This window comes from Neolamprologus multifasciatus, chromosome 10, assembly GCF_963576455.1.
Source record: "Neolamprologus multifasciatus chromosome 10, fNeoMul1.2, whole genome shotgun sequence".
In the NCBI taxonomy this organism is placed as follows: Eukaryota; Metazoa; Chordata; class Actinopteri; order Cichliformes; family Cichlidae; genus Neolamprologus; species Neolamprologus multifasciatus.
Window position 1 is genome coordinate 9,647,376 of NC_140448.1, and position 26,769 is coordinate 9,674,144.

The 26,769-nt window shown below is 40.4% G+C and overlaps 1 protein-coding gene across 1 annotated transcript in view; it reads right to left on the bottom strand.

The window, feature by feature from the left end:
* Nucleotides 1-608: 608 nt before the first annotated feature.
* fgf11b (fibroblast growth factor 11b) overlaps nt 609-26,769 on the bottom strand; it is a 35,298-nt gene continuing 9,137 nt past the window's right edge. The window contains exons 2-5 of the mRNA XM_085174329.1: nt 15,851-15,961; nt 14,768-14,871; nt 3,944-4,142; nt 609-3,846 (exon numbers count right to left, since the gene is read on the bottom strand). Coding sequence (XP_085030455.1) covers nt 3,710-3,846; nt 3,944-4,142; nt 14,768-14,871; nt 15,851-15,961 — 551 coding nt within the window. The 3' untranslated portion in view covers nt 609-3,709. The remainder of the gene's footprint in view (nt 3,847-3,943; nt 4,143-14,767; nt 14,872-15,850; nt 15,962-26,769) is intronic.

Here is a 26,769-nt window from a genome sequence, read left to right on the forward strand (position 1 = left end):
TACCCGGGTTTGCTGCAAAGAATTCCCTGGATGTTGGTTAGTTATTGTACAGTGCAGTAAAACTGCTGCTTCTAAGGTTCAGTTTACCTTTGGTTTAACTACAGCTACTGATGCTCACACTGTTCCAAAATGAGAGAAAACTATTTATTCATCATCCAGTGTAAAAGCCTCCTCCACCGGGGGTTGTCCATGTGGCTCCTTTGTTGAGTTTACAGGTCGAAATCAAACAACAGCCCTCTGAGTTCATCATGATCAAATGGATTTCCCTGTCTTTGGCAGACCTTGGGGAGATTTTTGCACCTATTGCAGGGTTGATGTTTTTTTCATTTGCGTTTTATTGAGTCTATCGATCATTGTTTCAGTCTCATGCCCTTTCTTTTTTCTCGCCTCTCTGTCTTGTCTTACCATACTGTTAGTCATAGATACACACACTCACACACAGAGACCTTATAAAGACACTAAAGGTATGCACACCTACACAGGCAATGTGATGTTGAGAAGAAACTTAATGGGCTGTAGGTACTCGGTTAAGGGATCTGTGTGGGATAGGGATTACGACTTTAAACCTCTCATGTGTGGGCACGCAGACTATAACATTTTTTTAAAAAAAATTTCCGTGTCACCACCTTACTGTTAGCTTTGCGAGACCTGTATTCATAAATGTATTCTCACTTGCAAAGCAGAACAATTCAGACTTTAAACCACAATAACAAAGATCCTCTTAACAGCTTTTCTACTTTTAGGACCACCATGTGTTTTTCCTCTCCTAACTTTTCAACTCAAGAGCATTACTAGTTTCACTTAACAGCTGCATTGCTTAAGTTCTCTACATTGCAGAACATAGCTTCATGGCCATAAAGCCATACTTTTCCATTTATCCCCTCTGGTAAAGCATTCAACTTTGTTCTTCATTTCACGTCAGACCTGACATTCTCTGTTCTAGGCTGTCTACTTGCAGTATCACCATCAGACAACTTACTGTGGCATTCGTCATTACTACAGAGGTGAGGACTGATTGGCTTTTGGGACTAAGGAATCTACGGAGGAATTTGGATCAAACGACAAAGGGTGCTGAGGGTTATTTCTTAAAATCTTTAAAAAATGAACTGGAGCTTCAGAAATATACATTTTTTATACTCTTTTGTGTTTTTAAAGTTCCTATTAGTTGCAAGTCTGGTAAAAAAAAAAATGCTACAAGGCTGTACCAGACTCCTCCGAGAGGCAGAACATTGGGTTTCCAAAATAGATATTTGTAGGTCTGCAATGCAAGGGCAAAATATCCAAATTTAAACTGAGTGAAGCTCCCTCTGGAAAAGCCCAGAAAAATGAAAGACTTGATAAAAAAATGAAAAGCCCTCCAACTAATTTCCTCCATAGACCCTCTGTCCTAAATAGCACACAGTGCCTCTTTGTCTCACATTCATTATCATACCCACATGCCGCGCGCAATCCTGCCAAAATTCTTGCTTACTTTACTGCACACATTCCTTATCAACATTCCTCAAGAATACACCTCCTAATCCGTCACTCTTCCTAAATAACCACCACCGTGTGATGACTTCTTTACAATTCCGCACACAATTTCCGACTTACTTTTCACCCTCAATACGGCACATTCGTAAAGCCTCTATTTCACTTTCTGTAGCATGTCTGCACATTATGTGACCATTCAAATTAAACGCTATTGCCAATGCACATAAATTCCTAGAATTATCGGGGAATTTTTAGCAGCCATCTAATAGGCATTTTTTTTCCCGTTTGGATTCCCCATCTCCCAACATTGCTCTTTCCTGTCATAGCGAGGGACTTAACGCTGTCTGTGTTTGTTGGTAGTATCCATGCACCATTCACTTTGACTGAACATTGTGGTGACATTTGTTTTTCCCCTCAGTGACTTACCAGAGCAGACAGCACCCAACAGCAGCCATTACTGAAATATCCCTGACATCTCCCATTTAGACACCTTGTATCAGGTCAGTTGCATACAATTCTAAAATTGCATGCAGTTCAGTCTCGATGCAATCAAAATACCAGTTAATTGAAACTAAAAAAAAAAAGTTACATTTAATGAAGATTCCTTTGAGGACACTCATTCATTTAAAATATATACACATCACACAAAAGATGTGATGTGTGGTACAAAGTATCACCTATTCCACGACACAGACATGTCAAAGACGCAACATTGTGCTGTGTCTGAAGGACACAGTAGAGGTTACCCACAGTTCCTCTTTCTATCCTCTGTGCATGCACTCATTCACAGAGAATCTTACCTAACATTTATACTCTAAAAGACAGCCACATAAGGGGGTTAAAACACAATCACAGCAAGACGTTCACTCAGACAACTACATTTTTGAGGGCAATTCTTCCAAGGTGATTTGATAAAGCTAGTGAGTGGATAAGCTGCCAGACATCCTCAGAATAACAAGTGCTCCAACTCAGAGGCTCCTTCGGCTTTGATGTTGGGCTTCAAACCTGGCTTTACTCTGACAGCAGATGCCGAGCAAAGTGTACACTAGCGTGCCTTTTCAGGTGACTGATCCACCCTGGGTTTAAAATATGAGCCAGTTGTTTCATTTGTAGCCTTTAATGAGCGAGCGCCATAATTAGCAATCACCTGTTAGAGATTACTGCAGTAGAAAGAGGGTGTCATGCACTGTCTCACTTAGTTATGCTGCCCCTGTTTTTGTTTTTGCTGGTATAAATATTGCTCAAGCCTTTTGACCCTTTCCATTAGAGTCTGGAAAAACAAAAACAAAAATACATGAAAGTAAATTATATTTTATGGCTCATCTTCCCAAGAAGAGTAGCTGCTTCAGGTTATTAATTTATTTTACTGGGAACCACTGCTTACACCTATGCGAGCAGTTCCTTGCTCCTGAACTTCATAGCATTTGTTGTGAAATTCAAATATTCTCTTTCTTATCTCCAGCAGGACTGAAGCAACCATCCCCACCTCTCTGCTTTTATTCAATATAATGTTTTTAGCATCATCCGGTTATTATCACAGCTAGCAAAGAAAGCAAACAAAAGAGGAAAAGGATTCGCTTTTAGTTGCTGCTGACCTGACCCGACCCAAGCTTCCTGCAGATTTCTTTCGTCTCTAAGCCATATCATCTCACTTTGAGCTTTAGTTGACCTTAGTGATTAGCTGGTAGGCAGATGGTGGGTGGAAAGCTGGCTGAGCCACACTGTCACCAACTTTAGGGCTCAAGAGGGAGCCCATGGGTGAGGATTATCCTGCGGAGTCAGTGCTGGATGTGTGTGTGTGTGTATGGTGACTATACAGTACAATAGAGCTGATGATGGGGAAGGCATATGAGAAAAGATGAAACTGTCAGCAGACAAAGAAGCTTGATCCTGATGGAGAAATAAATGGGGCTGCACGTAAGCAAATCACAACAGGTACAGAAAGAAGTGACACTGGGAGAAAGGGTGGGTGGGTGGGTAGGGGGGGGGGGGGGTGGTAGGAGTTCTGGCTCAGACCCTGGGCTTTCCTTTTGTGGTTTCAGGTGAGGGGGGACTCCTCTCTTAGGTCTTCTTGGCTGCTGATGGACTGCTGACTCTTTATCCCTCAGCATCTTGGAGTGCACTTCTGGAATGAGGTGGCCACTGAGGACCATTCCCCCAGCCACCCTCAGTGCATAGTGGGCAACTTTGTTTCAAGTGTCACTGCTACCCTTTGTCCCACCCTCATTCTCCTGTGCTATGAGGCCTCAGCCTTGGGAGCTTCTTTCTGTCCATTCTTTAGGGACGGTGAATCTGATGTCTTCACCGTCTTCCGAGGTGGGCTCACTGGCTCACTGACTAGCTCGTGTAGCGATGGCTCCTTATACATTGCAACTGTGTAACAAAGATAGGAGTTGTCAGTTAGCAATTTAGGTTAATGATTAATAACTGAGAAATAAACTATTTCAATATAGGGTTTTTTTTAATATACCCTCTATAACTTTAGGCAGGAAGTGTGCCGCTCCCTTGGTCTTCTTTACCCGGTTGCCCTTCATGACCTGACCGTCACGGTTGATACCGATATACCAGGAGCGGCCAGACTGGGTTTGGCGATAGAGCATGGAGGAGTACGTAACGTAGTAGTTCTCAAACACGCTCTCTTTGAACCTGCACTCAGGAGTGAAGTGCTCCTGAAACGAGATATGGAATAGGAGAAGAATTGCATTCATATTGTCAAACCGAACACAACAAGAAAAAGTAATCTGCAAATGTGATGAGAATATTTCAAAATTATCGCAAGTCTTTGAACTTGGACTACACTGCATGTCAGCCCAGACTAAAAAGGAAACAGAAAAAAACAAAAAGAAAAATATGGGATGCATACACATTAATGAGGTGGCTGTTTCCGGAGGGAAAGGAAGGATAGAATTAGATCTGAACTTGTGTTTCTCTAAGAGCGTGGATGTTCTGGTCTTTTAAGAACAGCAAGAAAAGGTGCAGACTATAATATAGATGTGAGAAAAAGCATTAACATCTCTGCTAAACATAACAACTACCCAAAGGGAAAATGCATAGATGGAAAAAGAAGATGAAAGACACCTAAACAATGACACCAACACACTGCAATGTGCACACATACATTGCTGTGTGTACATATAAATGACATCAAAGTGCAGGAACTGCTTCGGAGACATCACAATATGCTGAGCCTGGGATGATTAAAGGGGTGAGGATAATACTGGTGAAGTTTACCAGTGCTTGGAATCACTGTTTCTGCAATATGTATGCCATAATTGGTTATGACATGCATACCACATTTAATTTGTGTTAAGCTTATAATTATGACATCGTGCATAAGAAGTTGTTTTTAATGTGTTTCCTGGTTAAATAAAAGTTACACAGACAGAGACGCCCATTGCAGAGCCAAACACCGCAGTTTCCAAAAAGTAGACACCTATGTGGAAATTACCCAACTGCAGTTGGTTAAAATTATTATTCTTATTTTATCAATGTACAGTGTACAGTAAGATGTTACGAAGCCACAGTCCGCTACCCAAAATTTCAGCCCTGACAAATGGCTGCACCACCGCCTCTCTTTAAACCCTCTTTTTTGCTCTCTTTGTAATTAGACGTTGTAACATGATGTAAAGTAAATGGCTGAATTTCATTTAAAAAATACAATAAAAATCAGTGAAGTCAAGTGTAACTATATTCTGTACTGGGATGTGAACGCCAGCATGGAAGAAGCTAACGCTACAGCTGCTAGCACTGCTAAGGCCAAATTAATCTGACGCTGTGTAAAGTTCTCCACAATTCAGCAACACTTCTAACAACGGTAACGTTATATTAGCTATTAGGTCTGGCTTTGGAGACAGGGATGGGGACACCCTTTTGCACCTGGGGACAGCTAGACTGGGACATAACGATAAACGTGTTTAACAGTTTCAGCTCTTAAAATGCAGACTGAATACTCATTTGACCAATATTTAATTTTGTATATTTAAAGCATGCTAGGAACATCCTTAGTTAAAGGCCTGGTGAAAATAGTTTTTGTTTCTGTAGTTAAATTTAACCTGTTGTGACAAAAATATAGCATTTTCTTTTTGACATATAGTGAGTGCCATTTCTTGAGCGTAGAACATAATGGCTATAACACGCTACCTAGCAATTGCTAGCATTAGCTACAGCAGAAACAAGCAAAGAAACGGCACAGCCAAAATACCAAAGTTAAGCGTTTAAACCAAGGGGTGGTTTCTCAGTGGCCCAAATTAATGAATTGACTTAAAACAAAACATTTTGTGGGCAGAGTCAATGCTGAGGTGTGAGAAAGTTCACATCTATAGGACCTCTAAATCTTAGAAAAACAGGTTGGAAACAAACTAGATTTTAAGGGTCACAAACTAGCATTACATTTATATTTACGATACATGTTTGGTTTTTTTTGTTGGTTTTTTTCCAGACTCAAATTAAACAACAGAAAGATCTATCACCCTGCAATCCCCTAAATGAGATTATTAATATAGGCCAATCTCATGTAATGCCAATTGTCCGTGACTGGCCAAATGTGTATAGACAACAGAAAATCAAATTAGAAGAACTTGGATCATGTCCAACAGTTAAACCATTCTTTGTAAGTGATCATGTCCCTGCAGCACTTTCCCTCTCTCTGTACTCAGTGTAAGGGCTACTGAACACTGCATAATGTTGGCTGGTGAGATTAACCAATTGTGACAGATATACATCACTCTTAGTCTCCATCAGGGTCTGGACAGAGTCTGTCCCCTGTCAGAGACCAAAGCCAATCTGCTGGATTGATTAAGTGAGAGCAGCAGGCCAGAAATGGCTGAGTGGCGAATTTCTGAGACTCGGGACAAACAGCAGCATCAACCGTGGCGTAGACAAGTTTTAATAAAGAGATATAAGAGACCTTCAGTTTCAAACTTATCACAGATCATCACCTTTCTGCTTTATAGGGGAGTTTTATCCTTTAGCAAGGTATTTCAGGACTGTGTGTCCTCCCTCCATTTATTTCTGACCCACTGCTCCACCAATGTTCATGTCCATTTCACTGCCACCTTCCTACCATATCAAAATAAGCTTCTACCCTTAACTCAACAAACACTCCTGCTGCCACCACCACCACCACCACATTGCAGAGCTATTTTAAGATCCACTGACAGGTTTGATATCTTCTGCTGTGCTAACACAGAGGATGGGATCGATAGATGATCTGCTTCATTCATTATTAATCAGACCAGAGAGCAAGAAGGTGGGAAGTGCGGGAGACAGAAGGGGAAAGGTAGGGGAGACAGGAAAGAAAGCAGAAGATCACTCAGAGAGGACAGAGGGGTTGGTGGGTAATAAAGGAGATTAAGAACTGAGAGAAAGGGAGATCCCTATTATCCCCCAGGACCAAAAGGAGCGCACGCTGAGCTGACAGGGGCTTTAGTCGTCAGCACCCCACAATCTAACACTCACATTCCTCTGGAAACAGAACCCATTATTACAGCGCAATGCCCCTTAGTTCAACCTCTGAAATGACACCAGTGATAACCCCTCTCCCAAGTCATCCTATAATTACCCTTCATAATCACGCCCCTGAAATTAGTCTAATGATAGAACTCACGTTTTCTGTACTTCATTCAAGTAGTCTCAGAAGATCTAAAGAAAAACCATTCTGCGAGAGCAGACAGGACAGTCAAAAAATATCCTTATAATACAAGGATTTTTCATGATGACCTACCGCAGTGGCTTCTATTGCTCTCCCTAACCGATACAAATATGTTACTGTAATTATCGCCATCTCTCAAACTCACCTTGAGGTAACCTTTAGACCCTAGCAAAACAATAGTTTCCGCTCCCACTGACAACATCACTCAAGCCACCAACGTCTGCAGATGAATTATTGCTAATGATCTGTGGAGCGTTGCACATTTTAAAGAGCGACGAGGGAATATTTCCATCTAAGTGGTGGGTGCTTGGACTGAAAACGAAATAAAAATCTCCTTTTTTAACCGTGACTTATTCGGAGACTTGGCTAGCTAGCTTCCCCCTTCATGTGTAGCAAGCCAAAAAATTAATGCGAATGAAAGCAGATGAGAAAGATAATTTGTAGGGTCCGTGCGGAGAATTCCTAAGATGGGTAGAACCTTTTTATGATGCAGAGTATCATCCAGACCTTCCCCGCCCACACACGCAACCTCCTTCCTCATTCCTTGTGTCTGATTACATCTGTTCTACCTGCTTCAGTAAGCTTTGCTCTCCACCACGACCATACTCTGGAAGTGCATCAAGCCACACTCACACACTCACAGGGCCCTAATCTTACACTGTAGATAATTAGGATATAGGGGACAGGAGTGAGGTTGTGACTAATTAGAGAGAGTAATTCCATGCATGATATGTAATATCTTGTTCACTTTAATTTCATCATGCATGTACAAGCATGAAATCAGAACTGATGCCCCTGAAAATATAGCTCTATTTCTGTAAGCCAAAACATCATTTGCATTTATCATGTTAAAACATTTGCAGTTCCCCATTTAGACAGCAGGGGTCATAGCGTCATGCAGACTTCCTGCATCTATTAACCGGCCCATCAACTCCTTGTGTAATCTATGGGAAGCTGTGAAATGTGCCCAGCTCCAGTAATCCCACCACATTCCCATAGTTCTGCATCACTGCTGCAGCAGCCCACTCACAGGACAACATGAAATGTAAAGCTCATCCATGCAACATTACCCTAGTACACACACATACATGCTCTCTGCGTTCAGGAAGCCTTCCACCTCCCCCTCCCCAGCAGGGCATGTTGCTGATGTTGTTTGTCAAGCCAGATGTGGATGCACTATGACACGACGAGTTACAGTCAGTAGACTACAGAAGCTTATTAAGAGGGATTCAGAGAGGATGAGAATACTGTCTAGCACCACACATGTATGATATGTCCCTAATGCAGTCAAGAATAGAGTGGATGATAATGTGCTGAGACTCGTGGCTCTGCAGTGCTGATTGATAGCTGGAAGTCCCTTGTCAATATAATGCTGCTGAGAGTGGAGCTGTCGCTGACATTCCCTTCTTCCACCGTCGGCGACAGCGGTGACTGCTCCGCACTGCCCGCTGCCTTTATCAGAAAACCCTCTGCTTTAAATATTCTGGGACGCAGGACTGTGGTTAATAGCTATTCCATACAGTAGCAAATTGGATAATGTATCCTGACTTTTTTGGTAGGAGAGCCACGGTACAGGCCGGCTCATGAATCCATCACAAAGAATAGGATTTTTGCCTTTCCTAAGTGCTCCTAATTGGCTGCCTTGGAAAAATGTCCTGCTTTATTGTTACATTTCTGCACTCCGCCTCTTTTCTTTGGCACTGGCCAATTATTCTCCCTGCTGCTTTTTCTAATGTCCACATTTTCCCCTGTCCTGTGATAAAAGCGATGCTATCAAGCAGTGGTGCTGTCCTGCATCTCAATGTAATCCTTTCATGAAAAAGAATAAGAAGGACACGGGTTTTCATCAATACCTTCTCCACTTTTCTTCTCCCTTTCCTGTGTCTGTCTATGTTTCGTTTCTCTTGGTGCCGGTCTGTTCTAAACACACCCATCAATACTTTAGTATCTTTTAATTAATTAAAAGGCTTGTACACCACACTATTTAATTACATATATATATATATATATGTGTGTGTGTGTGTGTGTGTGTGTGTGTGTGTATTGACTGGTTTTGACCAGCACATCTTTGGCCAAAACTTGCTTGTTGATGGTCATGTTAGCCTTCACTAACACAAGCTCTTTTCTCCCTCCCTCTCATTCTCTCTCTCGCTCTCTCCCTAGCACATACACACACACTCTTTCTCTCTCTTTTTCTCAGTGTCCATGAGGAGTTTTTCCAAAACACACAGATTATAAAATGGGGCAGGAACGAGCCAAGCTCTATTTTTGTATCGGGACCAGCCTTTTCCTGTTGTCACACACAGGTAGTGAGGTTGAGATTAATGTCTGAGACAACGCTACTGTTGACTTCCTTCCCCTGTTTTTTTTTAAGTCTGGCTCAACAGCCACACACTACTGTATATGCATGAGGCAGGGGCATGAGAAAATTTTCCCTTGAGCATGCAGAGGCAAAACCTTCTAATAACTAACATAAGTGGCAGAACAAGCAGTGAGAAAACACTCTGTTAGCCACCTCAGCTCTGTTGTGATAGCCAAAAGCATATGTATCACATAGAATGCTGTCTGAGTAAAAAAATAAATAAATTTGGCATCTTTTAAATGAAAAAGATGATTTACATTTAAACACAGCACAAAGTTATGTAGACATTTACCAAACGCACTCCCTCAAAGAACTAAGATTAAATAAAATGAGACTACTAATGTATCAGAAATTAGAACATGCTTTATGGCCAAAAGAAAATCATGTTCTGTTGTACTGCACCTATATGAGCCCATAACTGTGTGTAAAAGAGAGGAATCTCTCCGAAAGAGGTCAGTTTGGGATGTACTACAGCTATCGACTGCTGCTGAGGAAATCCCTTCTCTCCTCTTCGCACAGAGCAAAGGCACCAAAGTCTAATGCATGCTAATCAGGGGCTGAGAAGATAATAAGAGATGTTGCAGTCCATATGCCAATATTCAAGATTTGACTCTTTCATGCACAGATGGTCCTCTCGCATTTATATGCATCGATGCACACTTGCATTCACTGATTTTGCATGTAATTTTCCGTTCTTGAAAGCAGCACATATAATCAGTAGAGAGAAAAGATCCTGGTTATACAGCATATATGAATAAATAAATGTGTTTTTACAAATGGGTGCATGAGTGATTCAATATTTGTACTTTTTCATAGCTAGGATATTGACACAAGGTGAAAAATGATCAGCTGTGCACAGTCTAACTTTCTAGTGACTTTAAGATAACCTGGTCTTTGTTATTTATAGCAACAAATGTAACTTTATCACCTTGGTATTTTTATCTCATGCAGGATTTCATAGAAAACAAAGTTGTCACAGTAAGGTGTAAAGAGTCAACATTTCCTGTAGTAGTCATAAATTTTTAAGCATGTAGCCATGGTTAAGTGATTTGACATTAATCGCATGTAAGCAGTATTGCGAGCACTGTCCAGAGTGCTGATCAGACTTTATCCTCTTGAAGTGACACCAAAGCCGTCCAAGGTGCTGACTGAAAGAGTCAAGTGTTCTGAGACAGACGACATTGGAACTATCCATCTGCCCTTTTTGTCCATTCCTTCACTTCTTAAAGTATAAACTATTTAGTTAAAACTCTCAGATGAGTTGGTACTGTATATACTTGGTCTCAAAGCCTGAACATTTTATTTTCTTAAACAGTGAAAGGTCGACTTTTAAGAATATAAATGACTTCAAATAAGCTTAAATATCTAGAGTGGTAAAATGTAATATATACATAAAACACAGACCTGGGACACATTTCTGAAAAATAAATTGTTGTATTTTGCTACTAAGCTTTGCCTCGCATGTTCTAAGTTGACAGGATATTTATTTTGTTGCGGAGTATTGCTACTTTTACGTCAGAAATTACATCTGATGACTTATTTCACTACTATGGAGCAAAAACTACAAAACTGTACAAGTGTTGAGCTATCTCTAATTTTAACTTGGAAAATTGGAAAAGGGTGTAGCAATGTATTGAAATTTGTAAATAGAGCATCCATCCATCCGTTCATTCATTCATCTGCTGTGGCATATCTGGCTTTAGGTTGCGGGGTGCAGCAGTCTAAGCAGAGTAACACCAACCTCTCTCTCTGGCTATTGTTTTAGATGTACAGCAGTTGTTTTTAAATATGCTATAGAAATAAACATGACTTGACCTCTTCCAGCTCTACCGGGGGATATTGAGGCATTTCTAAACCAATCGAGAGATTTAAACTCTCAGTGTGCCCTCCTCTCAGTAGGACATGCCCATAACACCTTACCTAGAAGGAGGTGGTTTGGACATCCAAATCAGATCTCCAAACCACCTCAACTGGCTCCTTTCAATGTGAAGAAATGGCGCGGGGCTGTCCAACTCCAGTCCTCGAGAGCTACTGTCCTGCACCTTTTAGATGCATCCTTGTTCCGACACACCTGAATCAAATGAATGGCTTGTTACCAGGCCTTTGCCAAACCTGATGGCATGCTGAAGAGAAAATCCAATCATTTGATTCGGCTGTTTTGGAGTAGGGACTGAAGTTAGACACCCGTTGAATGGTGGGTGTACATCAAATGAATGAGCTCCTGATGCTATTTTACCATGCAATTGACATGATTGAATGCTTTCTGTAAGTCCACAAGGCACATAGACTTGTGGGGCTAACTCTGATATACGCTTAAATATCCTCTCCAGTATCCTGGCATGAAGCTTCCCAGGTGGGCTGAGGAGTATGATCCCCCAATAGTTGGGGCAGACTCTCTGGTTCACTTTCTTGAATAAAGGAACCACTAGTTTTTGAGATGTGGTGGTCCTTGAAGGGTTCCACCAACCTTTGTGGTGCCTCTTGAGGTCTGGCCTCTTGAGGTCACTCCCTATTGTTCCCAGACTTTCCTTCCATTACAGAAGGCATATCAGTGGGGCCACTTTTGTGCTGCAAAGGAAGCAGCTGGCCATCAGATACTTTCCAGATGGTTTTACATGGTGGATCACAATCTGATGGAACTTTTCTGCTTTCATATTTCCATTAGTTTTGACAAGATCCCCAGCACCACTGGCTGAAATTCATCCCCAAAACACGACAAAGCCTCCACCGTGTTTTACTGATGGCTGTACATACTCACTGTTGTACCACTCTCCTGACCTCCACTGTACATACTGACAACAACTTAAACCAAATTTTTATCAACTTGGATTCATCACTCCTTAAGACCCATTACCTCTGACTTTCAGTCCAGTTCTTGTGTAATTTGACATACCTCAGGCTTTTATCCCTGTTTCAAGTACGCAACTCATTATATTCCATTGGTTGCAATAAAAAAATAAAACATCAACAGTTAAAAGGTTCTAAAGATGTTTCTGAATTATAAACTATCTCAGTAAAATATGTGTAGCGTAACATGTTTAGCATAACTCACGTAACCAGAGCTGTTTATTTTCTAGCTGTACTAGGACAAGAAGATGATTACATCAAAGTCCCCAAATTAATGTTTTTTTTTAAAAAATACTGCAACATAAAGATAGGTTAAATTGTTTTGGTACAAATGATCTGTAAGGTGTCTAGTATCAATGTCTATATTTGCAATTATTTAGCTTTGTTCAGTATAGCCATAGACTGACTGAACATTTTAATGGCAACAACAGTGACCATAATAATGTAGGCAATCTAGGCATGCTCAGAAAGGATCGTTCTTCTGCTTACTATCACAATCATTGTCCTCAATGAATGATAGTTGACAGCAAAACCCTACTTTGAGGCACTGTTTCTCATTCCAGTCACTTCACACTTAGGTTCAAATCACCTCAGTGCAAACAGAAGGTCATTTACTCGGTGAAGCCAGCAGAACCACATCTTCTGCAAAAAGCAGAGACGAGAACCTGAAACCACTGAGCACGACACCTTCCACCCCTTGGCTGCACCTAGAACTAAAAAAGCCCAAAACAGACTTTTTTATAGAATTTTCCCTTCCCTTTTTAATTGGTGACAAACAGAAGGCCTGGTCGAATTTAAAGCCCACTTAGAATCAAGCTAACTTATTGCTGGCAATGAAAGTCAAGCTTTAACTATGGTTTTACAGGGACCAGGTAACTGGACCAGATAAAAACAGTCCTGATACCCAATACCACCACAGGCATCCCCTGCAGAATACCCAGGTCCACATAACACATGTAGACTTGTTGAGCAATCTCCCATACACCCTCAAATATCATGACCAGGATGAAAACCACATTATTTATCCAGAATCCAAGATTCATCTAATGGTTGAACTCTCCTCTCAGGTATGCTGGCATAGACCTTACTGGTCAAGCTGAGTAGTGTGATCCCCTTATAGCTGCAATGCAGAAGAAACTCAGGGTGAAGCTCATCCACCCCTAGTGCCCTGCCACCAAAATGTTGTTTAACTACCTCCTGACCTCTCTCTTCACTGTCTCTCTTTCCACTACAAAAGGTGTGTCAGTGGGATTGAAGAGATTCTCGAAGTACTCCACTGTCTGACTACATCCTCTGTTGAAGTTAGCAGCTCTCCATCTCCACTGAATAAAGTGTGAGTTGGAAGCTGCTTTTCTCCTTGTGTCACCTGACAGTTTGCTAGAATTACCTCAAGGCTGACTGAAAGTCATGGTCTGTGGTTCCAGTTTTTGCTTCTGCTACTGTTAGAACCACACTTTGCTTAGCATTCCAGTACTTGTCAGTTGCCTCCTAAACTATCCAGCCTTGACAGGACTCATCTCCTGTGTCCACTTTCTGCTTCTGGGCTCACTGCAGTCACAACAGACATCGACCACCTTATGATTGTAATCTGTACACCAATGGCAGTAGGGAAAATGGTCCATTCATACTTGTGAGGTCCTTTCTGAAGCGCTTGAACTTATAGCTAAATAATATTTTTTATCTACAAAGCTGTGATTAAGACGTTGAAGATTACTTTAGCATACAAGATCACAATCTAGTTGACCAACCCCATGCAACCCAAAGGGAGAAAATTGTCATTATTTATTGACATCCTATTTAGTAGTGTGTTCTCAAATAGCTTTACAAACTGTAATACATCAACTTATATTAATACCCATACAAATATATTGTTCTTTTCACTCTTATGTTACTTTATTTCTATTTTACACCTTTCTAAGTTCATGAATTAGAAAAATGACTTAAAATTGAATTTATGTCTTCAATGCAATAAATAAGCGAGGCAAGAATCAAAAAATATGCAAGCTTTTGTGGTAAGTGGGCTGATATCTTGGATTTACCCTCATTTTTACAGTTCTGTATATACATGCATTGCGAGGTTTGTGATGCATGTATGTATACATCATCAGACCCATGCAAATAATGCTGAAATAGAAGAGACAGTAAACTGAAGTCTAAGTGACAGACAACTGAACCTCTAAATCCAATATGACAGTTGATGATAACGCCCTGATTGGTTTTCTTTCCTTTTTGATTTCCTTGTCAGTGATGTGAGTAGGCATTAGCTTTTCTGTAGGAAAGATATCAGGACCCCGCAGCTGTTATCCAAACCTGAATGGATGCATTCTAATCCAAAAGCAGAACAATCGTCTTGGATTTAGTGTCACAGCAACATATCTCAGATATGTCATGAAATGGAAGTATTTTGTTTGTATAAGCCTAATGGGTATACTTACCGATGTATAGAGGTATCCTTCACTATTCATGGCGAGGTACAACCCTGTCTTTGCCCCCTGAATTGCCACAATCCGCAGTCCCACTGGAATTAAGTTGAACTGTGCTAAATTGGGAAATAAAGTCAGAGATAGAGAGCATGACAAAGACAGAGGGGAAAAAGTCAGAAAATCAAACTGCAATACCATATCACAACACATTCTGCTATTCTGTATTCATATTTGCAGGGTGAATAGCTCCAGTGTCAGTGCTGCCTGCGGTTTCTCTCTTAAGCCCAAATGCAGTGACCTCTTACTTTATGTTTATGGAAACATAACACTCTGTCACCTTCACTGAGCTTTGTGCTGCCTCTAAAACTGAGCAATAATGGAAATGTTCTGCCATGCCAACTGCAGCTTAGAGTAAAGACAGCATTGCAGTGTTGGTAAAATACACTAGTAAGCTAGTTAACAGTTCACCAAGAAGTAATGTTACATCGAGAGTAAATAAAATGCCACATTCAGACTTCGGCTTGAAAAAAGGCCCATGTCTGACTCTTGAAGGTCAAAAACAAAGAAATGATAAGAGAGCACTGCATAGTTTCCGCTCTGATGGCCAGATTTAGTTTGCGAAAGGTCAGGAGGAACATTCACATCGTCTCAACGGTTGCAATATGTCACTGCTCTCTCTGGTTTATAAAGTGCATATAGTGACCTGCAGATCCAATCAGAATCTGTGATCCAAGCGTTTCTGCACGAGAGCCGAACACACTAAATTGCCAAGGTTTGACAGGCAGTGCGACATGATGTGCTTCCTATTAAGAGACAAAAATAACAGTCCTAATTGAACCAATTTTGACAGGTGAGCTGACAAAATCCTAACTTTTTCCTCCACTCTTCAGCCATGGGCCCTTACAGCACAGCACGACACCTGCTGTTGTTCGGTTTAGTTCTTTACAGCATTAACTTTGGCAAAAAAAATTACGATTATTTCCATTTTCCAGTTATATATATATATAAGTGGATAGAAGCAATGCTGGAGGCTAGATTTATAATAATTGTTAAAAACTTACAACATAAGCATGATATCTGTACACCGATACTCACAAAATGAGCTGCTTTCATCCCTTGTGCTGTCGACAGTGCCATCAGGCTGCATCTGCAGGTAGTATCCATGTTGGCTGTACAGCCGGGTAACGATGCCTTTCAGCTGTGGCTCTGCAAGGGAGGACCATAAAGCAGTGTGGCATTAGATAGATGTGACATTTACTAATTTAATGGCCCTGAATAAAAGAATGGTTAGTCAAATATGTAATTTTAAACAAAGGCACCAATGAGAAAAATTAAGAAGTGCATTATATGAAGCTAGAATGTGGTTTATGTGCGACGTAACCTTAATAATTTTCTGGTATGAACTCATTTAAAATGATCATGTATGCTGAAGGGCAACTGGGCATCAGCATTACACATTTATAAACTTTTATTGGCGGTGGAAGATCTCTAATATTATAATAGAAGAATATTTGTACAACCTTAAAGCAATTTGCAATAACGTGTAAGAATATTACACGGCTATTTTTTTTCTTTTCTACAAGACAGTGATTTCTCTGTAGGAAAACCAGTGTGTGATGTCATGCTAGTAACATCCATCTTTTTTATATACAGTGCATAGTTTGTTTCACTGTTCTTCTTTAGCCATGTGCCATGAGCAAATAAAGTAAAGTGAGATACTTCACAGTCTCGTTCTTGCTAAATAAACAATATAATCAAGGGGACTGGGTGCTAAATGTGACTGACTAGAGGAGCTGAATGTTTCATGAGCGGAGTCCCCACAGCCTACTCTGTGTCCATTTAACAAACTGAATCTCTGCAGCACCAGGCTCTTTGTTGTGATTTCTCTTTTGAGCTCAGCACCTTAATGTCGTGCTACTCCAACAAGGATAACCCTGCATTTCCCCTGATTTTGCTCATAGCAGAGTGCTTTATTCAGTCAGGACTAGTGACCTGATCAGCCCCCTTCATTCCAGCTTTAATAAGGCAGATGAAAGATGGTTAAAGGAGCAGTTTATGGTGGAGCCTCTGGAGGGCCATCTGGGAGTTCCCCTTCCACTATACTCCTCACATGCACTCGCACACACTCCTCTGGGAATGACCTGGGGCACTGCGCAATCTGCCCGTCTTCTTCACACTATAGCGCAAGGAGCCTGAGCGAGGCAGAGGATACAGGGATGAGATCTGTAGGACTATTTCCCAGAGGAAGTGTGCCAGGGCTGAAACATCAGTGAAACTGTGACCTACTCCCATTGTTACACGCATGCATCTGCGGCGCTGCACGTCCTTTTGTTTTCAAAGTCTCCTGTCAAAACATTTCTCTGTCTCCACTCTCTCACTTTCCTCTCCTTTTCCGTTCCATACCCTCTGAGTTATATTTGCTTTCATCCCACCTAATAACATCATGCATCATCCAATCAGAGCAGGGAAGCCGTTCATTAGTTGTCCCCGCAGATTCAAAAGAGAGAGATGAGAGACAGAGAGAAAGAAAGGGAAATGGGAGGATCGGGAAGGACAGAAGCGAGCAGAGGGACAGCGAGGGAACAGTGAATGAGATGACACTGACATTTCATGAAGAGTGACGGCTGTATGTGCAGGAGAGGGGGAAAAAAGCACATTTATGCAGAAATTCAATAGACAGCTTGTGCAATATAGCTGCAATCAAAACTCCCATGCTTGGTGTCAGGCGCACTAAAACTAATGTTTCACTTAGCAGAGCTGGCTCTGACTCCACAGTCCTCACCACAGCACCAGCACACATTAGATTTTGATCCAGCATAATGAGAGCAGGCTCCCAGGAAAGAACACGACAGCTGTGTTTTACCACAGCTGCACTGAGGGTTCATTGTGGGCAGCGCATTGGTCACGTCGTGTGAAAACACTGATGTCACCACAGTCCCATCACCATTTATACTGGTGATCAAGGCACCAGATTGCTGAAATAGTCTCCTAAATGATATGTGTCACAACTGGGGGGGGGAGGGGGGGGTAAGAGTAAAGGTTTTTCAAGTCTCCCACTTTCCAGCTGTTGCAACATCTTTCTCTTGTAATATGGGAATGTCAGAGCTTTTGCAATGGTGTGTCACTGAAATGTTGGCAGAAACCAGCTCAGTCGTACTCTTGTATCTTCAAAGTGCAGTTTAAACCAAATGTCCCACCATTTCTGGCACACGTCACCATTTGTGAGGATGTGAGACGCTGACATAATGTGCCCTGCAGAAATGTAAGGATCTTTAGGTAAAAATTTGTTTGATCTTCGGAGATATTTCTGCTCTAGAATAAAAGACTCTGTAAAAAAAGATGGATAAGGCCTCAGTGAAGCTAATTTGGAAATGACTTAAACTTTCATAGTAGCATATTAGCTTATAACTTCAAGTTCTTTCCAATGGCCAGTATTTTTGCAGTTGCAAAGACAAAGTCAGAAAGACCATAATTCTTAGAACATTTATATCCTTAGTCAATTTCTTAATTACCATCTATTAAACTGTTCTCTTTTGATTATTCAATACAGGGTCACAAGAGGGCTGGAGCTTATCCCAACTAGCATAGGGTGACAGGTGACAAATATTTGCACTCACATTTAAATCTTATTGAATACAATAGTGCATAATAATACTGCTTCTTACATCCTTTATGTACAGTGTGTGTCTAAAAGTCAGGCAGATCGACACTTACTCTCTGACTTTGGCCCAGAATATTTTTTCTTGTCATATTTTTAAAAGAATGAATTAATAAAGCAAGTAATCCATTGATTAATAATTAATTAGTCAAATTAGCTGCAGCCTTGAACTGATTAGTTGTTTTTTGGTTGGCTATTTTCAAGCTGAGGTAGTGCAGTTTCTGAACCTTTTCAATTCTTTTTACCAAAAGAAGATTAGTGGAGCAACTGAGGCCGAATCCGCACAACAAATGTCGACAGTGATGAGAAGTAGTCCTGTCTTTCGCGTCTAATTCTTCCTGGTAATAAGAGGTCTCTGATTATGTGGGCTCGCAATATTAAGATTGATGAAATAGGGCTTTATGAAGAATTTCACTGGGCAGCTAATTCTTTATAGGGCACCAATGGCTTATGTAAAATGGAATAAATATGTTTTCTATTGCCATATTGTAGTTGCTTGTTGTATTAATGGATTGGAGAGACAAATAAATAAGGTGGAAAAAAGAGGATGGTTGTGCCAGGGATTAAAAAAACAAAAAAAAGCAGACTTCATAAGGATAATGAAGACGAGGAGTTTGGCCAAACATTTAGATTTTCAGACCAACATGGTGAGAATGGCAAATAGGTTGTTGTGTTTACCGTCCAAAAAGAGGGGATAGTGTAATATATCTCTGGGATTTAAAGCAAATTGGAATCTGGAGTCCTTTTAAACACCAAACTGAATGAAATTCACAAAATCATGAGGAGAAGAAATCTGAACAAACGGTAAAAGTAAGTTCAAGAAAGATTACAGATGTCACAAATATTTTAAATATATTTTTTCTTATTGTGCACATTAAAGATGGGGAATATTGTCATTACATATTAAAGGTGGAAGATACAGGAAAATTCCCTTCATTTTATTTTGAAATTATTTATATTTTATTTATTTAAGTTCACATTCCTGATTTGGATAGGCTTTGATATTGAAGATTCATTTAAATGTATTTTTATTAATTTTTTTTTTCATTTTATAAATATATCTTTCCAAATCATGTAAAGAGGACAACAGTAACATGTTAGACAAATTCTTCATATTACTCCATGCGGATTATAGACTTTTATATATATGGCATATTGTGTCAAATATGCACATGCAGCATTTACATCTTTGGTTAGAAAACCATAGTAAAATATCTTCTGGAACATTATTAGGAGGTCTCTGTTTATGTTTACGTTATTATACAACTCTGATATGCTGATGTTAGATCATGTGGGAAACATGCTGTCATGTTTGGTCTGTTGTTGTTGGGTAATATGTCTTATTTCGGGAAGTACAGGTTATGTAAAAGACAAAAGTAAACATTTGTTCATTCATTCAGCTAAGAGTGAGCTTCTCTTTAGCCAGTTTTTAAAAGTAATAGCCATGTTGACCTGTTTAAATATGCTAGCTGTGTTGTAAATGTAAAGAACATTTAACACTTTGTTAAAGAGTCAACTGAGAGATTTTTGTTTCATTTAAATAGAACAATTTAGATTAAAGGCTTAAACTAAATAAATATCTTACTATAATGATTGTATCATATGCACACGTGTCTGTTCCCTAACTCCTCCTAGACTTGTTAATCAATGGGAATGAAGAAAAATTAAAAATATATGTATTTATTATTAATTTATCTGGTGTGTATAAACAGCCATTTTTGCCATCTGACTTTATATTGCGATATAATGAAGAACAATAACATGAATAAATAAGCAGAATCTGTATCTGCAGAAAACTGAGTGACTTAACTAAACTGACTTCATTTTTTTAAAGTTACAAATGGTGCTTTACCCCCTAAACTAGTTTGTGTACATGCCACAGTATAGCAAGCGCACATTGTTAGGCAAGCCAACTTCTCCTGCTTTTATAAGCCCTGGAGGAGCATTCTGATAGATAGTGACACAGTCTGACAGCAGTCTACCTCTGGATTAGCACACAGAGTTGTTTACATGAGCAAAAAGCCTGTGTTTGTATCATGAGCATGCTTAGTGTGCACACTGAGTATCTACTTCTGCTCCACAGGGGTAAACAGAGAAGATGATAACTTGGAGAGCTACTGGATCAAAGGTCATGTGTACTGATTTTGGCATAACAGGGCATACTTGCTCTCAAACAGTAAAAGCATATTTGATCTATTGCAGGGGACAAAACAGTGACCATTTTATGGTCCTCTAAGTCAAAGTACTGCATAATGGAGTGATAGAAAGTACACAGGTACAAAAGTAAAACATGGGGTTGTCATTTCCGCTGTTTCTTAGTTCTGTTTAGCCGTATTCAAGACAAATATTCTAGCTCAGAGTGTAAAAAAAATAAGGCCCAGGGGGTCACAGACGGACCAAAGACTGCAATTTGGCCCAATATGGATTTTAATTGTTAAATCAATGATAAAGAGCTCCACCATGCCCATTCATACAACAACAAAGTAAATACGTAATAGATAAACACAAAGTTTCTATTTTCACTGTCTATTATGGAAATGTATGCTTTCTACAAATGGATTTACAGTAAGAAAAAAACAAAAATAATAACATTCAATTGAATCTTTTATGTAATTTTCCACCTTTATTTCTTAATTAAGCCTAAAGAGTCGTGCTGACAGAGTTTTCGTTATCATGTTGAAAAACTGAGGTGTGTTAGTGAAGTAATTTTTTTTAAACATATCAGGCATTAAATGTTTAGTTAAAGTTCTTTACACTGACATAAAGAGGAGTTTCACTGGTTTCTGCCCTCTTAAGGGGTCTGAATGTGGCCCACCGTGCACAGCTTTAGTCCCAGCTTTAGTTGCTCGTTAATTGTTACTTTTATGTCCTGTTAAAGATTCAGTGTGGTTTTAGCTTGTGCAGCTTTTTTTAGTTAGGGCCTTCTCTTGTTTCAGCAGAGTAAATTTCCAAACTGTGTCTAAAGTAGTTAAAACTAGCTCCGCCTCAGCCAGACGCTTCTGTAAGAGGGCATTTACACATTGTTGCGTAAGCATTACCAATGATATAATGCCTTACTCAGTATTATAAAGTGACAGGGGACTTTCTGTAGATGCCTTTTTAATATTTAAAATTTCTTTTATCTGTCAGCTTTTTGGAATTTTACTTAAGTAAGCAGGACTTTTCCTAAGAGTGTTTTAAGATCAGTTTACTGTTTTGGGGGCAGTTACAGTCCCATTAACTGTAATGAAGGGCTGCAGCCTGTGATATACACTGTGAGAGATTATTGAAACATATTTGCAAATCCAGTTTGCTTACTTTAATTGGATTCAGAAACTGAACTTTTTTTTATCAAAGTGGTTGCAGGTTCTCTGCAATTCTATAAATTCACTAGTTGGCCAATTGTTTCAACTTTATATATTTATGCACACATTATCTAACACAATAACGTGAGACGGTTATTCCTTTGGGGGGGTTGAAACTGAGGCCATTAATCAAACCAGCCTTGTTTTTTGTAGAAAAGAAGAACAATGTATTTTTCATTGGGTCATGACCAGACGCATGACATTGAAAGTGTGCTGGAAAATGGAACCTGTGAATAGATACTGGTGAATAGATAACACAAGCTTTTGGTAATCAGTGTTTCTGCACTCAAACATGACCACATATTTAAAAAAAAAAAAAAAGAAAAAAGCTCATAATCATCATTAATCCTACCATGTTTATCTGCTGTGATTCATCCAGAGTCAGTTGCAACCCTGCTCTGCAGTTACACGAGCAGCAGGCAGTGCACACATTCTTTCAGGGTGAACACATCTACATCTGCCTTGCAGAATTTTCTCTAAATATGCCAGCAGCACAACGTGCAGCTTCCACCGTCCAGGGTATTTCCCATGGAGAGGAAGCGTGTGTGTGTGTGTGTGTAAGACTACATTCATCACTCCTGGGACATGTGTGGGCTTGAGTGACAGGAAACATTCGCTGATCCAGGTCAGTGGAGTGTGGGTCAAAGAGAGCTCCTTGTCTGTTTATGTACATCAACACAGGTGTTGTCAGCTCACCCGACAACATGTTGACTCATCAGCCGGCCCATTTTCAAGTGACCTCTCCACACATGAGAGGAAATATGACAAGCAGAAAGGCAAGTGTGTAGCGAGTCTCCCCTTAAGAGATGTGGATTTAAAAGACGCTGCATAAATGTGACACAACACGAGTCCCCCGTTTGCTGCACGAAGTATAACGCAATTTTCAAACGGCGAGACGGAGACATTATTAAGTTAGGTAAGTTGTCGAGAGCAGTTTGTTTATTAAATTGACTTTTCCTCTAATCCCAGCAGAAGCCGCTGCTAGGTTTACACCGGGACGCCCCTCATCAATTTGCATTCCACATCGATAATCATTTTGAGAATCGCACGGGGGAGAATGGAGCCTAGCCCTCCAGTTCAAACATACACACAGCAATTATGTGGGTCTCTGTATAAATGAGGTCAATGCACATAAGAACCCAAGGTAATCACTTCATACATCCCGGCTGCCATCAAGGACACTTAAACCCTTCGCTGCTATGTAATTGCTCTGAAAAATAAGCAGCGGTTGAGATTTATCTCTAATCAGCGTAGTGTATGGCTCAGTGTTGGTTATCATTACACTAATGTATTTATCTGGCTTGATTTGAGCTCAGTATGTTGCTGGCTGATCTCCCCAAAGGCGAGCTCCTCTCGATAAGGTTGGAGGTAATTACTGGGGGCCTGCATGACTGAGCAGCCAAGGGCATTTTCCTCTGCTTTGACCCAATCGAACAACGGGGGTTTTCCTTGGCTTATATTTGCAGGAGTCCCCGATTCGCTCTCACCCTTTTGCGTGAAAATACTCCACTCTGTGTTTTTGCATGCATGTACTCTACTGTATTTTACACAAAAAAGAACGAGTCGGCCTCCCGCATGTGTGTTTGATTCTGCGTGTAATAAAAGGAGAATACAGTTTCTCGTTTTCTAAACTGGGCCAGGTCTACAGTACAGCGCTGCTAGTAATTATCAACCTTGTGAAAAGAGAGGAGGGAGAGGGGAGGGAAGGAGAGGAGAATTGGAAGCCTGAAGTCATGGTACCCAGCTAACAACTTTAACAAGAGTGAGGAATGCTCTGTGTATGTCCAGAAATAAAAGAGATAAGGACAGCGAGTGCGACACAAAAAAGGGCAACGATGGAGCGATGGAGCTGTGAAAAGATGCGACAAGAATAACGGGGAGGGAGAGGAGACATGGGAAGACGCACCGGAAGGGATGTTGTAGAAGAGGGATAGGAGGACGGGGCGAGGTTAAAGAAAGAATAGGAACGAATGAGGTGTATCTCATCAGCAGCGAGTTCAAGAGTGGCCTCTTAATTTGAATTCAAGGCTTCATAAATCATTTCCTGTGACAATGGCAACGATTCACATAAGTGAGGCACAGTTATTGCTTGTTATTAATGGCACTGACAAGAGCATGTCACACACGAGCACGAGCAAATAGGACTCACACCGCCTGACACACATTCAATATTCACATATGTGCTTCATTAGCATTATGACAGAAACGTATCAGTGACAGTTAACAACATGCTCAGCTCAGGGGATTCAGAGTAATGTGGGGCAGACCCCATGCTGCAAGTTTCCTCAGGTTGAAACGTAAAACGTAAAACACACACAGACACAAGTGGAAAAGTGCTCAAGCTCACGCCTCACCTATCCTTTTTTCTCCAATGGACCCGCCAGCAAGGACACAAATAGGCACTTGATATATGCAGAACAAAGAAAGACAAACATCCTCTGAACTCCCACAGGGGTCCAGACCTCTGTCAGAATGTGTGATGATCACGCCAGCGAACATGCGACTGCGCTAAACAGTGTGATTGGGGCCAGGAAAGGATTTACACATTAAAGGTGTGGTTTGCAGTGTTTTTCTTTACTGAACCACTTATATGATGAGGTCCCCGCACAGCAGAGGAAAGTCATGCATAGAGATGCTTAAAGGCAGCTTCTCACCCATTGTAGATTTTCTGCCAAGCTTTGGCTGAGATTAACTTTAGCAGACGCTGCCACACATATAGCATTTAAATAGGAAATAGAAAAGACCTAGACAGAATATACAAACAAGGAAACAGCCACAAACATTTCCAGTGGAATAATTTGCATATATTCAAATAAATTCAAATTCAAATTTTATTTGTCACATACACAGTCATACACAGTACGATATGCAGTGAAATGCTTACACAACTGCTCGTGACCTAAAGAAAAAAAAAGGCTATGAATAAGATATAAAGAGAATAAGAAAATAAGAAAATAAATATGAAAATTAAAAAGGGTAAATTTAACTAGGAAGGAATAAAATAAAATATAAAAATTAAAGTTAAAAATGAAATAACTGTACAACAACAAATTAGAATGCAGGGTAAATTTAACTGGGAAGAATAAGATACAATATATAAATTAAAGTTGAAAATAAATTAACTGTACAACAAAATACACAATACACAAATACACAGTCTAGAAATATATAAGAATGTATGAAGAAATATATATATATATATATATAATAACAGCAGCTGTACAAGTATTAAATGGAAATGAAGAAATATAATGTCCAGTGTTGTGCAATCCACATTATTAAGTGTCTTGTGCAGTGCAAATATGCTTAAAGTGATTTAGTGATGAAGTGATTCGATTAGATGACCACGCATCTAATCGAATTAGTGTAAACGAAGTCCAGAATGTCCAGTGTGTGTGTAAGAACCATATGTGTGGGTCAGTACTATGTGGTGGTGTGATTGAGAAACCGAATCGCCTGCGGGAAGAAGCTCCTCCTCAGTCTCTATTCACAAGTATTGATGCTTAATCAACATGTAAGGTATCAGAAATGACAGACTTGTGACATTTCAGTACCATATTTATATTGCACATTAACATGGACAAAATACTAGGAGAGCATATTGTATATATTCCATTGCGAGTAATTCTGTTATCACAGAATAATTGAAATAATACCTATTTTAGGTTAAAGACCTCATTATCATTTAATTGGTCCTATCTCTTAGCTTTTCTGCTTGGACTGCTGCCCTCATGACCCGAGCCCAGATAAGTAATAGTAAATGGATGGATGGATATCTTACATTGGACCTTGGTGCAGTCCCTTAGTTCATCATCTGTCTGAAACAAGTCCTTTTAGCTACTTCCCTCGCTCTTTAATCACAATAGGTAAAACAATTGTTGGAGAAAAGAAAAAAGATGGCAGTTTAACTGCAAAATTATATAGGTGCGGGACAACCTTGGTTTTATATGGGAACATATCCAGAAAACTGGCAACCAGCTGAGTCCAGTCTCCTATTGTGAAGAGAAGTGCCAAGACGAGTTGCGCATATCCCCACAGACTGACTCAGATTGATTGCAATGTGTTGGTAATCTGTCTGCGCTTATAAATTAGACTGCAGCTCTTTGCAGACTTTCACCAACCAGTGTGATAGTGATGGTCGTCAGCCTAAGATGGGCCACCATTATTTGGAGACAGGTTGCTTCCCACCAGGTGACCATAACAATTGCCTTGTGATCGAAAGTTGCTGTCCAGATTCTGATGGTGTTGCAAGCTCAACCACTGGGCAACCATTTGGTCACTATATGGGGACGATCGTGGCTCAAGAGTTGGGAGTTCGCCTTGTAATCGGAAGGTTGCCGGTTCGAGCCCCGGCTCGGACAGTCTCGGTCGTTGTGTCCTTGGGCAAGACGCCTACTGGTGTTGGCCAGAAGGGCCGATGGCGCGATATGGCAGCCTCTCTTCTGTCCGTCTGCCCCAGGGCAGCTGTGGCTACAACTGTAGCTTGCCTCCACCAGTATGTGAATGGGTGGATGACTGGGTGTGTAAAGCGCTTTGGGGTACCTAGGGGGGACTAGTAAAAAGCTCTATACAAATACAGGCCATTTACCATATAACTACTAGCAATCAGTCACTGAGCCATAAGCCAACTTTCTTCTCATTTGCTGTCTCTTTTAAACTCAAGGGTTTGACACCATGGGACTGAGGGCTTCTTCACTCACAGCTCATGCCGTGTGCCTGAGATGATCAGGGATATCTGCTCTCCGTGACATTGTAGAGCCAATAATAGAAAAAAAGAGCAGTCTGAAGCGACTGGAATATACTAGTTTAACAATATATATGAAGTATGTAAGTATGTAATTGTGTAATAGGTCTCTTTTTATGTCCCTAAAATATATATTTGTTGGTTTCCCATCACAGTATCCCATGGTTGTCTTCCATTTATGATTGCCTTCCTCTTACACTCTCCAAATTTCCCTCCACTTGTCTTCTCATCATTACCTCTTTACAGTAGGTGTCCTCTATTCTCAGTT